The 15,288-nt window shown below is 40.4% G+C and overlaps 1 protein-coding gene across 1 annotated transcript in view; it reads left to right on the top strand.

Annotated features, from left to right (window-relative positions):
* The window catches only part of rl (Mitogen-activated protein kinase rl), a 218,067-nt gene that overhangs the window by 93,167 nt on the left and 109,612 nt on the right, over positions 1 to 15,288 (top strand). Inside the window, exon 4 of the mRNA XM_071687460.1 lies at positions 7,438 to 7,572. Coding sequence (XP_071543561.1) covers positions 7,438 to 7,572 — 135 coding nt within the window. The remainder of the gene's footprint in view (positions 1 to 7,437; positions 7,573 to 15,288) is intronic.

The following is a 15,288-nucleotide window of genomic DNA, read 5'->3' as shown; positions in this document are numbered from 1 at the left end:
CAAGCGATTGAGGGTGTTGGTGTTGAATTAGATGGGATGACTGGTGAGAGTAAAAGGAGGAAGCTTGTAGAAAGGTTTAAAAGTTGTAGTTTAGATGATCTGGGGATTGAGGAAACCCATATCCTTGGGTAGGGTGTACAGCATGAAAATGGAACTGATGAATGTAAGTTATGGAAGGAGGAATGGTATGGACAGGAATTAATGAAAATTACCAGAGAAAAGGGAAAGAAGGCTGTGTAATTCTGCTGTCACCATGAGTGTGGCAGGTTGTAACAGAGCATGGATGGAATGGATCAAGAATAGTGTGGGTGAAAGGAAAGATTGGAATTGTGAAGTATGCTTGGGCATGAGTATATGCACTTGTGAATATGAAGACAGCAAGGTAAAGATGAATTGAAGGGTTTCTGGAGAAATTTGAATGACTGTATAAAGGGTTTTGAGAATGAAGGAAATGTGATTTTAGTGGATGATATGAGTGCGGAAGTGGGGAAGTGGGATGTGATGAAATTAGTGAGACAGTTGGTAAATGGGGAGTGCCTGGAGTAATGAGAATGGAAGTTTTCTTTTGGATGTCTGTGCTGAGAGGGGTTTAGTCCTTACAAACACCTTTTTTCAGCACAAGATGATGCACAGTTATACATGGATGAGAAATGATTGTACAGAAGAGACAAAGGGTTCGATTGACTATGTGGCATTGGATGAAAGATTGAGAAAGGCCATGCTAGATTCCTTGGAGACTGACCATTTCACGGTTCTTGTGGGGATGAGCATCAGGGAGAAGTAGAGGTATGTTGTAAGGAAGAATGTAGAGGTAAAAGTGCTGGCAAGCGAGAAGATGAATTAGAATGTATGCAAGGAGTATGAAAGGAGTGTGACCAGATGTTTAGATGGAAGTACTGTGAATGGAGGGATTCAGTCATGCTATATTGTCAGAACAGGACATGAAGGAAAGGTTTAGTAACAGAAGTTGTTGCAATTGGTGTTATTTCTTTCTGACACCTTTGTTTGGATTTTAGGATTGACTGTTTTTTCATTTGAGGTGCAGATAGGGATGGGTTTTAGACCACCTCATGCTTCATAGGGTTATGATTCACATTACTGGTCTTATTAGGTCAACCAGACCCAGCTTTATGGGGAGGGATGACTTTAAAAGAAGGCCCATGAGCTGACATAACAAATGTTACATGGTGGACTCTCCCTGGCCAGTATATCCTGATATCTCACTCATAGACACATTTTCTTGCTTTCAAATAGGAATATAAGCCTTTTTCTACTGGAACAGCACTGACGTTCAGTACTTTTAGAGGAAAGTATTACCCAGAACAGAAATAGCTAAAACATCAGAAGATACTAGGGCAACTGGAAAAAGTTACATTCCTCCACTGTCAACAACACAGGGTAATTGAGGCAGCAGATTATGTTCAGCTGGCTTCAAGGACATCATTATGCTGCCATATATAAAATGTTCCCACCAAAAGCCAGTAATAGGGTTTGTGGAGACTGTAGGTTGGGGAGGTTAAGAAGCTGGATTGCATTTCACTGTACTTTGTCAAGTATGAAATGTAGCTAGTGCTGCCTCAAGTGTGAGAGCAGTACTTCTAGCAAGGATGAATTAGTTTTTTACATAACTGTAGTAATTGCTATGGTGAGAGGGATCTGTAGCATCAGAATAAGACTACCAGTTTTTTAAAGGCAAAGCAAATTTCCCATCTTAGAATTTCCAAGATAAATTAGAAATTACATTGATACATATGTATGTTTAGCTGAGTGATGAAACCATAGAGTCATTATAAGATATTGAAAAGTTGCAAGTAGTTTAGGAAGAGCAATGGGGAGAAATTGGGCTTAGGTGTAAATTTTGCTGTGCTATGTGTACCTCATTGGGAAATCATATTCCAGGTCTCTGAATGGATAGATGTTGATGAGATATGCAATCAAGCAAGGAATGAAAGGATGGATACATTAGTGTATGAGTGAATCCAATTATTTGTTGAAGAAAGATGTTTGTTAAAAAAGTGAAAGAAGGTAATAGATAGGAAAGAACTCTGTGGATTACTGAAGAGGTTAGAGAAAGGGGAGGTTGATCCATCAAAGATTGGAGAAATGGAGTCAACAGCTGGAAATTAAAGAAAAGAATGAGTAGAAAAGCATAATGAGGAATTCATTCCCAATGCTTGATCCCACTACAGACTATCAGATTTTAGTGGCTGTGACAGGATTCCTCATTAACTCTCAGAGATTAGAAAATTTGGAAAGGATATCACAAATAGATTTTACCTTGTAATGATTATAATTATGACCAGGGGGAAGGTTGTGAAGATTGAGATACATAAGGAGATGAGAGTTGAGGAGAGACTCAAAGGCTGTGAACTTGATAGAAATTAAAGTAAAAGGAAGTTGTCATCTTTCCGTGGGTGAACAGTATCAATTTGTGTTTCCAAGATGTAAAGAGAATATATCTTGTGAGGACAATTGAAACAAGCAAGAATAAGTGCAAATTTAGAAGCAGACTCCTGCAGAAGAAGTGGAGGGATGTCATCCAATCTCTATGCCTTGTTTGTATCTAAGGAAAAGAGTACTTTGTGAGCCATAATTTAATTAGAGACTACAGAAAGAAACATAGCATCAGTAAGAGGTGAATCAGGAAGCAAGGGAAAGTCAGGATCACACTAGATGGAGTTAGAATGAAAAATGTAAACAAAAAATAGTGTCTGTCAGCAGGAGAATCAAATACAATTAGATTTAATAGTTTATTTTATTGTAACATAATTTAGAAAGAATATTTGTTGTATTATCATTTTTACTCTGTTCATCTTGTATGAGTATATATTTAGATATGGGACTAAAGTAAAATAAGTAGTGACTGAGTGCGTTACTCTTTGCTAGTGAAGAAATAAGATACCTGTGTCTTGATTTCCCTTGTGCTTAGGGAGAAAGTTGTAGTTTCACCCAAATCAATGTATTATGTTGGATTAAGTTGACTGGGCATTTTCCACTATATAGATTACCCGTATTCCTGACCACACTTGTCTATCCCACTGTGAATACACAATATCACTCCAGTTGGTTCATCTGATCACAGTCTCATAAATGTATCTATTCTAACAGCACTTCCCCCTCCATCAGCGTCATCTAAGTGCAAGCACTAGTATCTCAACAAAGCTGACTGGAATTACTTACATAACTTCCTTTCTTACTTTCCTTGGGCAAATTGCGTTTCTTATGTGGTGATGCTCCTGTCTCCACCAAACGCATAATGAAGGTTATTCTTGTGGGAATGGAAGTATTTGTCCCCCCTTCCTCCAAGATGACCTCTTCATTTAATCCATGGTTCAACCATTCCTGTTCTGAGGCCATTCAGGCAAGGGATCAGGCATTCCAGGCATGGAAAACTCTTCTTCCTTTTGCTTCCATTCAGCTTTTATCACTGCCTGTAATCGCTGCAAGCACATTATATGAGACAAAGAGTTCCTTTATCTAAAGGAAGTGCGATAACCTTTCCTTGTCATCCACTGATTGGTCTTTTTGGTCTTTAGCTAAGAGCATCTCTAACAACTTCTCTCATTCTTACTTTCCATCACTTTTCCTTTCTGATGGTACTATAGATGCTTTCCCATAGACAAAGCAACTCTCTTAGGTTCTTGTTTCTCCACTGACTCCTCCTTGGATGACTAATATTGCTCCTCTGACTCATCTTACGCCCCTTCCCCTAATCTCATTTTGGATTGTCCAGGAAGTGCTTCTCTCTCTGGACACAGGCAAGGCTTATGGTTTTGAGGGCTTCCATCCCCATGTACCAAGAGTGTGCTTGAGAACTTGCACCTGTGCTCACTTGTCTGTTCCGTTTCTGTTTAAAAACCAAAACTTTTCCTTCTTCCTGGAAGCATGCATTGATACATCCCATCTCTAAGAAGGGTGACTGTTGTGACCCCTCTAACTATCATTCTGTTGTTTTTACATCTACCATTTCCAAAGTATGTGAATCCCTTCTCAACTCTCATATCCTTAAACACCCGAAAATCAGTCTTCTCTCTGATCACCAGTATGGCTTCCATAAGGTGAGATCCACTGGTGATATCCTTTCATATCTTACTGAAATATTTTGGGGAGTCATGTGTACTTGCTCTTGGCATATCAAAGGCACTGGGGTCTCATCTCTGGGCTCCCCTGTTTTGGCTTCCCTCCTTCACTTTGTTCCTTCATATTTAGCCTCCTCTCAAGCTGATCTACCTCTGTGGTTGTTGATGGATCAACCTTTCCCCTTTTCTCCATAAACAGTGGTGTCCCTCAAGGTTCTGTCTTGCCTCCTACACTGTTTCACCTATTTTTTCAACAATTTCCTCTCCACAAATAATCCAGTGCTCTCAGACACTGGTGACTCAACTGTGCATTCATCTACATCATTCAATTCTGCTCCCTCTTCTCTCACTCAGTTTCTACCCTTCTCTTTATCGAGAACTCCTCACAACTCTCGTTTCTCTTTTGACAGTTCTATAATTCCACCTCTGACTTGGTGAACATACTTGGTATTTCTGTAACATCAACTCTCTCTAGGAAACCCCACATTATGGGAATAGCTAAGTCTGCCTCTTAAGAAACTTGGTGTTGAAGCTATTTCTCTTCTGAGCAGTTGCTCTGTTTATACAAGGGATTGATTCGTCTCTGTATGGAGTATTGCTCTTGCATTTTGGGTGGTTCTAGCTCTGCATCCTTACATGACAGGGTTGAAGCGAAAGTGGTCTGATTTATAAAGTGTCCCAGGCTAACTTCCAAACTTGACCCCCTTGTCCAGTGCTGCAATGTGGATTCACTTTCCCTATTCTATAGGTATTACTTTGGTTTTTGCTCCCAAGAGCTGGCTGCTTGTGTGCCCACACTACTAGACCACGCAGTACTCGGCAAGCTGCTGCGTTGCATGATTATTGTGTGGGCAGTGACAACACAAGGGTGGGCCATTTTGATGCCTGATTCTTTACCTACTTGTTAATTCTTCAGAACTCTCTATCTTCTTATGTCTTTTCCAATAACTATGACCTGGCATATTTCAAAAGACAGGTTTTTCACCTCCTCCAAAATTCATAAATACTTTCCCTTGTCATTTCTTTTTCTGTTTCATGATTCTTTCTATATTTTAATTAAGGCTCAGCCTTGATGTGAACTTTTTCCATGATGACCCTTCAAAAAAAAAATTATTCAGTGAACTTTACTCTTATTATGCACTTGATGAGGGGTTGGACTCCATTTCACTGATTAACAGGTAACCATGAGCTTAGGACTTAGTTTCTATATTCATTCTGTAAGAAAATTTGGGAAGCACCATCCATCCTCTGCAGTGTAGGCATAAATATTGCTAGACTGAAACAAGGGTAAGGTACAAAGAGGCTGGAGTAGTGACCTCATACTTATGAAATATGATTTACAACCTAAGAACTGTTGTTTTTCTAGTATTTTGACTGGTATAGATTTTGATTTAAATTGATCCCATGGATTTTAAGATTGTGATGTTTACATATGGACTTTCCTTGCTATAAGCCTAGGTCATTTGGCTTCCCTTGTTTTCACTTTACCAAGATTTTCTCCAGTTCAAAACCATCTTTTGAATGCTTGCTATATTTTTGCCCCATCAATATTTGCCTTCTGTACTTCTTTGATAACATGATGTCCCCTTGACATATTGGTATTTGTTCTTTCATACATGCCATTACAAGGTAAATCACAGAAGCATGAGGAAAATACCCTTGCTTGGCACCCGTTCATTTAGAAAGTTTGAATATGGAAAGGGTGGATCTCCAGCCTATAACTCTTGTCCCACTTAGTCTTTTTTAACTAAATGTAGAACATATGTAGGTATTAATATTGATATTTTTAGGGTGGTGAATGCAAGAGTTTTGGAAAGAGGGGCAAGTATGCGGTCTGTTGTGGATGAGAGGGCTTGGAAAGTGATTCAGTTGTTGTTTGCTGATGAAACAGCGCTGGTGGCTGATTCGGGTGAGCAACTGCAGAAGTTGGTAACTGAGTTTTGTTAACTATGTGAAAGAAGAAAGTTGAGAGTAAATGTGAATAAGAGCAAGATTATTAGGTACAGTAGGGTTGAGGGACAAGTAAATTGTGAGGCAAGTTTAAGTGGAGAAAAACAGGAAGTGAAGTGTTTTGGATATCTGGGAGTGGATTTGGTGGTGGATGGAACCCTGGAAGCGGAAGTGAGTCACAGGGTGGGGAGGGAGTGAAGGTTCTGGGAGCGTTGAAGACTGTGTGGAAGGTGAGAACGTTATCTTGGGGAGGAAAAATGTGTATGTTTGAAGGAATAGTGGTTCCAACAATGTTATATGGTTGTGAGGCATGGGCTATAGATAGGATTGTGTGGAGGAGGGTAGATGTGCTGGAAATGAGATGTTTGAGGACAATATGTGGTGTGAGGTGGTTTGATTGAGTAAGTAATGAAAGGCTAAGAGAGATGTGTGGCAATAAAACGAGCGTGGTTGAGAGAGCAGAAGAGGATGGGTTGAAATGGTTTGGTCTCAAGGAGAGGATGAATGAGGAAAGATTGACAAAGAGGTGAAGGGAACGAGGAGAAGTGAGAGACCAAATTGGAGGTGGAAGGATGGAGTGAAAAAGATTTGAGCGATCAGGGCCTGCACAAACAGGAGGGTGAAAGGTGTGCAAGGAATAGAGTGAATTGGAATGATGTGGTATACCGGAGTCGACGTGCTGTTAATGGATTGAACCAGGGCATGTGAAGCATTTGGGGTAAACCTTGGAAAGTTCTGTTGGGCCTGGATGTGGAAAGGGAGGTGTGGTTTTGGTGCATTACACATGACAGCTAGAGACTAACTGTGAATGAATGTGGCCTTTGTTGTGTTTTCCATGCACTACCTCGCATGCAAGTGGAGGAGGGGGTGCCATTTTAGGTTTGGCGGGGAGGTGGCGGGAATGGATGAAGGCAGCATGTATGAATATGTGCATGTGTATATATGTATATGTCTGTGTGAGCGTTTATGTATAAACATGTGTATGTGGGTGGGTTAGGCCATTCTTTCGTCTGTTTCCTTACTCTATTTCGCTAATGCGGGAGACAGCGACAAAGTATAATAAAAAGAATGTAAAATATTAATATTTCTTTTCCTATCCTCAGTTTTAGTATAAAATTGGTAATACCAAAGATGACTTGTTTTCTTCATGCACATTGCAGTTAAGACTACACCTACATTGTGATTTTTTATCCTTCAATAAGATCAGAGAATTACACGTAGCAGTTTGTGTGTATTTTTAAATGCAGTCCCAATTATATGCACTTAGTGTTTATGGTAAATGCTCTCCTTTTTTCTGGTATACAAAGGTTCCTTTGTACTGCACATGATCCATATTTACTGCTAGTTGCCTTTCTTCTGCTTTCCTATATCAGACAGTTAATATTAATTATATGTGATAAAATTTCAGAAACTGAGTAATGACCACATATGCTACTTTCTCTATCAAATTCTTCGAGGCTTGAAATATATTCATTCGGCAAATGTCCTTCATCGTGACTTGAAACCATCAAATCTGCTGTTGAATACCACATGTGATCTGAAGGTGAGCTTAACTTGCATGGTAATTTGATAATTTACTCGTTTTTCCTATGTCTTTCATACTTGCCCTCCATTTCCAGAATAGTTGGATAGTGCCAGGAGCAGATGAAGAAAGACTGCATTCACTCGCATTCACTCACATCCATTCTCTAACTATAGTGTGTAATGCACGGAAACCACAGCCCCCTATCCTTAACCAGGCCCCACTGACCTCTCCATGGTTTTCCCTGGCTGCCCCACATGCTCTGGCTTCTGTCCATTGACAGCATATTGTTCCCTGCATACCACATCATTCCAATTCAATCTGTCCCATTCATACCTTTCACCCACCTACATGATCAGGCCCTAGTCACTCAGAATCTTTTTTTACTCCATCTTTGTATCTCCAGTTTCGTCTCCCCCCTCTCGAGTCCCCACCACTTGTGACATATCTTCTTTGTCAACCTTTCCTCACTCTTTCTTTCCATATATCCATAGCATTTCAGCCTACTCTCCTCAGCTCTCACAACCACACAACTCTTGTGACCACACTTCAATTACCCATGATTATATTACTTGCTTGATCAAACCTACTCACACCACATACTGTCCTCAAATGTTTCATTTCCAATACATCCACCCTCCTCCACACATTCCTACCTTTAGCCATGCATTGCATCCATACAGCATTGTTGGGATTACTATCCTTCAAAGATACTCATTTTCTTCCTCCTAGGGAAAGATCTCTCTTTCCACATATTTTTCATTGCTCCCAGAACCTTTGTCCTCTCACCCATCCCATGACTCTCTGCTGCCCCCATGGTTCCATTTGCTGCCATGACACCACTCCCAAGTATCTAAAACACTTCACTGCCAAATATGCTCCATTTAAAGTCACACCCCAACCAACCTGTTCCTTTTCTTTGCTAAAGGTAGTAACTTTGTTTTAATTCACTTTTACTCCCAGATTCCTGCTTTGCCACACTCTACCAAACTCAGTCACCAACTTCTGCAGCTTCTCACTTGCATCAGTCTTAAGTGTTGTGTCATCAGTAAACAGCAACTAATTCACTTCCTAGGCCACCTCATCCCCTACAGAATGCATACTCAATCCTGTCTCCAAGACCCATGCATTTGCCTACAGCCTTGTTGACATCACCCATCCTTGCCACAGACCAACCTTCACCTGGAACTACTCACTCCCCTTTCTTCCTTCTCAAATGCATGCTGTACACTCATGATGAAAACCTCTCTGCTTCTAGTAGCTTTCCTCTCATACATATATTTATAAGACTTTCTACAAGGCATTTTAGTCAGCTGTGTCATATGCCTTTTCCAGATCTATAAATGCCATATACAAATAGTTATTTTTCTTTTGAGTATTTCTGATAAACGTTCTTCAAAGTTAACACCTGATCTACTCATACTTTGCCATTCCTGAAATCACAGTATTCTTTCCCAATCTGATGCTCTGTGTGTTACTTCACCCTTTCAGTCAGGTTACAGAGAAGTTCATTAATTTGTCTGATTTTTGAGATGTTATATTTATTTTATGAACCTGACAGTGAACTTTAGGATTCTGCCACAAGTTTCATGTTCTTGAAAGAATATTCTTGTCTGTGAGGTATGTTGGCCCTTTCACTGCAGACTGTACCTCCAAAGTTATATATTGACCCACAGTATAAACAAATTACTTCATATTGACTAGATTGGCCATCTGATGTCACCAACCCACTTTGTGCCCTTCATGCCTTATGGTAACTTTGATTGTCTGTTGTCTTGGCTTTTGTAGTGAAGTTTGATGTGAGTGATTTCATGCAAATACATCATATTATAATGATTTTGCTGCAGTAAAGGTTAAGCTGAAATGTAGCTTTGACCTATATGTTTTTTTAGTTACCAGGAATAGATGGTTTAGTAATGAGTAACAGGTGAGTGAGCCAGCGTGCTCAAGGTTAAGTCATATGAAGTTCTGCTTCTTGACCTTTCATTGATTTCAGGTTTCCACCTATTTTTTCCCATACACATTTGCCATTTCTTGTTCAGTGAGGGAATGCTAAGGACAGATGAAGAAATGGCCTCATATGCTTAAATGCACACTTGAGCTGTCATGTTTAATGCACTACATTTGATATGAGAAACAGCAAAAATGTGTGGAAAAAATTAAAGGATAAATACAAATGTGTTACCAGATCCTCCCACTTGAGGTTACACCAAGGGAGGTGAAAAACCACTTTTGGTGAGGCTTACCATCTTCATTTAACAAGAGGTAGGACTGTCTGGTCAAAGAAGATTTTGCTTCAAAGATGTTCATCCTGTCCATGCTTTTATTTGGCACAGCCTTGGAGCTGGAGGAGCCCTAGGACTCCATAGTGAAAGGATAGCTGGAGTCATATAATGATAACAGTGATTATGATAATTACATCAGGTGCGAGTTTGCATGGAAAGAACATGGATGAAGGAAAGTATTTGAGGTACTTGGCAGTAGACATGGCAACGAATAGAGGCACAGAAGCTGAGTTGAGTCATAAGGTGGAAAGGGGATGAAAGTCCTGGGAGCAATGAGGTATATATGGAAAGAGTGGTCACTCTACGGGATGGTGGAGGTGGGAATGTTTGAAGGTATGTTAGTCCCACTGATATTGTATGGATGCAAAGCCTGGGCTGTAGATGAGAATGCATGGAAGAGGGTGAATGCATTGGAAATAAAATGTTTGAGGACAGTAAATGGTGTGAGTTGGTTTGATCAAGTAAGCAAGGTTGAGGTAAAGGAAAGGTGTGGTAATAGAATATATTTGAAAGAGATGATGAGGATGAGCTGAAATAGATTAAATATGTGGAGGGAATGAACGAGGATAAGTTGACAGAGAGGGTATATGTCAAAAGTGGAAGGGACGAGGGAATGGGGGAGACCAAACTGGAGATTGAGAGTAAGATTTTGAGTGACCAGAGCTTGAACATTTAGGAGGATGAAAGATCTGCATAGGACAGTGTGGTGTTCTGTCAGTGGGCTGAACCAGGGCATATGAAGCCACAGAGGAAAGCCATGGAAAAGTCTGTGTATCCTGGTTATGGATAGGGAGTTGTAGTTTTGATGCATAACACATGACAGCTAGAGAATGAATGTGAGAGAATGAGGGCATTTCTTTGTCTGTTCCTACCTTGCTGATGCTGGAAGCAGTGAGAATGTATGAAACAAAAAAAAGATAGCATTGATGAAATTAATTTTGTTGATTTTTTTTTTCAAACATGTTCACCATTTCTCTCCATAGCTAGATGGCACTAGGAACAGACAAAGAAATGGCCATATTCCCTCACATCCACTTTCTAGATGCCATGTATAATGTATTGAAATTAGAGCCCCTTATCCACAGGCAGGCCCTTGACTGCTTCATAACTCTGATTCAGTCCAATGACAGCATGTTGTCGTCTGTAAATCACATTGCTCCATTTCACTGTAACCTTTGCATGCCTTGCACCCTTCTGCCTGTTCAAGCCCCAAGCCTTCAAAGCATCTTTCACTCCATCCTTCCACTTCCAACTTGATACCCACCTTTTCCTTGTTCCTTCCTTTTTTGAGTGTATGCCTTCTTAATCATCCTTTCTTCACTCATGCTATCCTTTTATAGATAATGATAATAGCTCAAGGGTAAAGAGAAAGAATGGTTTGGAAATGTCTTTGGAGTAAAGTCAGGTTAGTGAAATGACAAGAGCTATGGAAGAAGTAGAGGTACTCTTGAAGCATTTGTGGGAGTGTGTAATAGAGTATAAGGGAATAAATTCTAAATTGATTTGGGTAAATTTGAAAGTGGATTGCAAGAGATTGGTGATTAGTGCTTATGCACCTAGCCATGGGAAGAACGATAGTGAGAGGAAAGTGTTTTGGGAGCAGCTGAGTGTGTCAGTTGTGTTGATGCAAGAGACTAGGTATTATGATAGATGATTTGAATGTGAATGTGAGTAATGTGGCCATTGAATGAATGATTTGGGGGCATTAGGTAATCAGTGTTATGAATGGAAATGGTGAACAGTGTGTGGAGTTGTGTGCTGAAAAAGGCATGTAAAAGGGAGACTTGTGTAAATGTGCTGAGAAGGGCAGCTGTTGGAATGTCTGAGTGCTGTCTCGTAGAGGAGAGGGTGCAGATTTGTGGAGGTTTTCAAAGAAAAAAAAAAAAGGAAGCATTGTCGATGAGAAGAAAGAGGTGAAAGTAAGTGAGCTTGGAAAAGCGATGTGAAGAAATGCAACAAGACATTGAGAGTAGAATGGCAAAAGGTGAGATTAGATGAAGCAAGGGGAGTGGGTGAGGAATGGGAGGTATTCAGGGAGGCAGTGCTGGCATGTGTAAGAGATGCATGTGGCATGCAAAAGGTGGGTTATGGGCATATTAGAAAGGGCAGTGAGTGGTGGGATGAAGAAGTAATGTTGCTTGTGAAAGACAAAAGAGAAGCACTTGGGCAGTATTTACTGGAAAGAAGTGCAAATGAGTGGGGAATGTATAAGGGAGAGAGACAGGAGGTCAAGAGGAAAGTGCAGGGGTTGAAAAAGAGGGTACATGAGAGTTGGGATGAGTGAGTATCAGTAAACTTTGGGGAGAATAAGATGATGTTTTGGAAGGATGTAAATAATGTGCAGAAGATAAGAGAACAAAATGGAACACTGGTGAAGAGGGCGTAAGGGAAAGTGATAATAGGTAGTAATGAAATGAGGAGGAGATGGAATGAGTATTTTGAAGGACTGTTAAATGTGTTTGATGATGGGATGGCAGATGTAGGGTGTTTTGGTTGGGGTGGTATGTGAAGTGAAAGTCAGTCTTGAGGTGAAGAGAGAAGAGTTGAAAGCCTTATGTAAGGTGAAGTATGGCTGGACAGCTTGAGTGGTTGGTATTCCATTTGAATTCATAAAGAAAGGGGGTGATTGTGTTGGTGATTGGTTGGTATGGATTTTCACTGGTTATAGATTATGATGATGTGCCAGAAAATTTACAGAACTTGTGTATAGTGCCATTGTGTAAAGGCAAGGGAGATAAAGGTGAGTTTTCAAATTAAAGAGATTTAAGTTTGTTGAGTGTACCTGATAAGTTGTATGGGAGGCTGTTAATTGAGAAAGTGAAGGCATGTACAGAGCATCAGACTTAGGAGGAACAATGTGGTTTCAGAATAGGTAGAGGATGTGTGGGTCAGGTGTTTGCTGTGAAGAATTTTTTATTCATCTATTTTACTTTGTCGCTTTCTTCCCGAAAGAATGGCCCAACCCACCCACATACACATGCATATACATATACGTCCACACACGCAAATATACATCTCAGCATATACATATATATACACACACAGACACACACATATATACACTTGTACATAATTCATACTGTCTGCCTTTATTCATTCCCATCGCCACCCCGCTACACATGAAATAACAACCCCCTCCCCCCTCATGTGCGCAAGGTAGCACTAGGAAAAGACAACAAAGGCCACATTCATTCACATTCATTCTCTAGCTGTCATGTAATAATGCAGTGAAACCACAGCTCCCTTTCCACATCCAGGCCCCACAGAACTTTCCATGGTTTACCCCAGACGCTTCACATGCCCTGGTTCAATCCATTGACTGCACGTCGACACCAGTATACCACATTGTTCCAATTCACTCTATTCCTTGCACGCCTTTCACCCCCCTGCATGTTCAGGCCCCGATCACTTAAAATCTTTTTCACTCCATCTTTCCACCTCCAATTTGGTCTCCCACATCTCCTCGTTCCCTCCACCTCTGACACATATATCCTCTTTGTCAATCTTTCTTTACTCATTCTCTCCATGTAACCAAACCATTTCAAAACACCCTCTTCTACTCTCTCAACCACACTATTTTTTATTACCACACATCTGTCTTACCCTATTATTACTTACTCGATCAAACCACCTCACACCACGTATTGTCTTCAAACATATCATTTCCAGCACATCCACCGTCCTCCACACAACTCTATCTATAGTCCACGCCCCGCAACCATATAACATCGTTGGAATCACTATTCCTTCAAACATACCCATTTTTGCTTTCTGAGATAACCTTCTCGAGTTCCACACATTCTTCAACGCTCCCAGAACTTTCGCCCCCTCCCCCACCCTATGATTCTCATTTGCTTCCATGGTTCCATCCGCTGCCAAATATACTCCCAGATATCTAAAACACTTCACTTCCTCTAGTTTTTCTCCATTCAAATTTACCTCCCAGTTGACTTGTCCCTCAACCCTACTGTACCTAATAGCCTTACTCTTTTCACATTTACTCTCAGTTTCTTCTTTCACACACTTTACCAAACTCACTCAGCTGTGAAGAATGTGTGTGAGAAATACTTAGAAAAACAAATGAAGTTATATGTGGCATTTATGGATCTGGAGAAAGCATATGATAGGGTTGATAGAGATGCTATGTATAAGATATTAAGAATATATGGTGTAGGAGGAAAGTAGCTAGAAGCTGTTAGAACTTTCTATATGTGTTTTTGTGTGCTAGTCAGAGTGGAAAGAGGTGTTTTTGTTCACCAGTAGGAAGAGAAAGAGGAGAGTTAATGGTTCCATGTTAAGGCTGGTATGTGGCAGGGGTGTATGATGTTACCATGGTGGTTCAGTTTGTTTATGGATGGGATGGAGAGAGTCTGTAGTATGTAGAGAGTCTTGGAGAGAGATGCAAGTATTCAGTCTTTATGTGATGAGAGGAACTGTGCTTAGCAGATTAACCTTTGAACCATCAGCTCTACTAACCCATGGAAATGCATGTGTTTACCTTTAAACTAGATATTCCCCAAAACCATTTATCTCTCAACATACACTTCGACAGGATATTCCTCATTTTCATTTGCACCAAGGAGCTCATGTATCTAGTTCTGGCCTTAACTGTTACAACACATTTCCTTGCATTCAGATCCCCTGATACCTAGATTTGTTCCCTTTCATCAAAATTGTCAAAGCACTCACACCTCATCCCATAATGCATTTTGTTTTTTTTCACACCTCTCATTACTTAGTACATTCGCACTAACTATGACCCACCCCTCAGTCTACTTCCATCTAGACCATATCAATTTTGAACTCACTTTCTTGCGCTCTTTTAAGATGCCCCCACATTTCATTTTTCATCAGTATTCTATTCTTTCTTTTGCTCTAATCCTTTCACTGGACTTTACCCACTGTACATTACCAAACAACTCCACCCCAGTTACCAAGAAAAATCCTTGCTTTGCTCTTTCCCTTGCTCCTGTTTTTAGCATGTTAATACAAGAGGGGAAGGTTTCCAGCCCTCTCCTCCAATCCATGTTACTTGCCTCCCATGGCATGCAAGACATGCGGAGGTAGTTCTCTTCTCCCTTGAATCCAAATACAATGATAATAGTATCCTTTTCTTTACATGCCTCTCTCATGTATACCATTCCACACATTTGTCCATCATTTCTCTCATTCCAGCGTTCTTCTGATCTATTTCTCTATGTCACAGGTGGTCCTCGTCTCACCCCAACCCCTTTAATTGTGCTGTCTTACAGTCTCCTGGTAAATTCTCCTCTTGCAGTTTTTCCTCATGCCCAAACCACCTCAAAGTATTACATTTCACCCACTCTACCTCTAAACTTTTTATTCTCTGTGCAAACCCTACCATACCAAATCCAATGTACTCTCCCTCATTACTTTCAGCCCTTCTAATCATACCACATGCTCCTCTCAAATAGCTCAGTTCTACAATATT

The sequence above is a fragment of the Panulirus ornatus genome, chromosome 3, assembly GCF_036320965.1.
Source record: "Panulirus ornatus isolate Po-2019 chromosome 3, ASM3632096v1, whole genome shotgun sequence".
NCBI classification, from domain to species: Eukaryota; Metazoa; Arthropoda; class Malacostraca; order Decapoda; family Palinuridae; genus Panulirus; species Panulirus ornatus.
The sequence above is the reverse complement of the archived record's forward strand: the minus strand, read 5'-3'. Positions and strand labels throughout refer to the sequence as shown.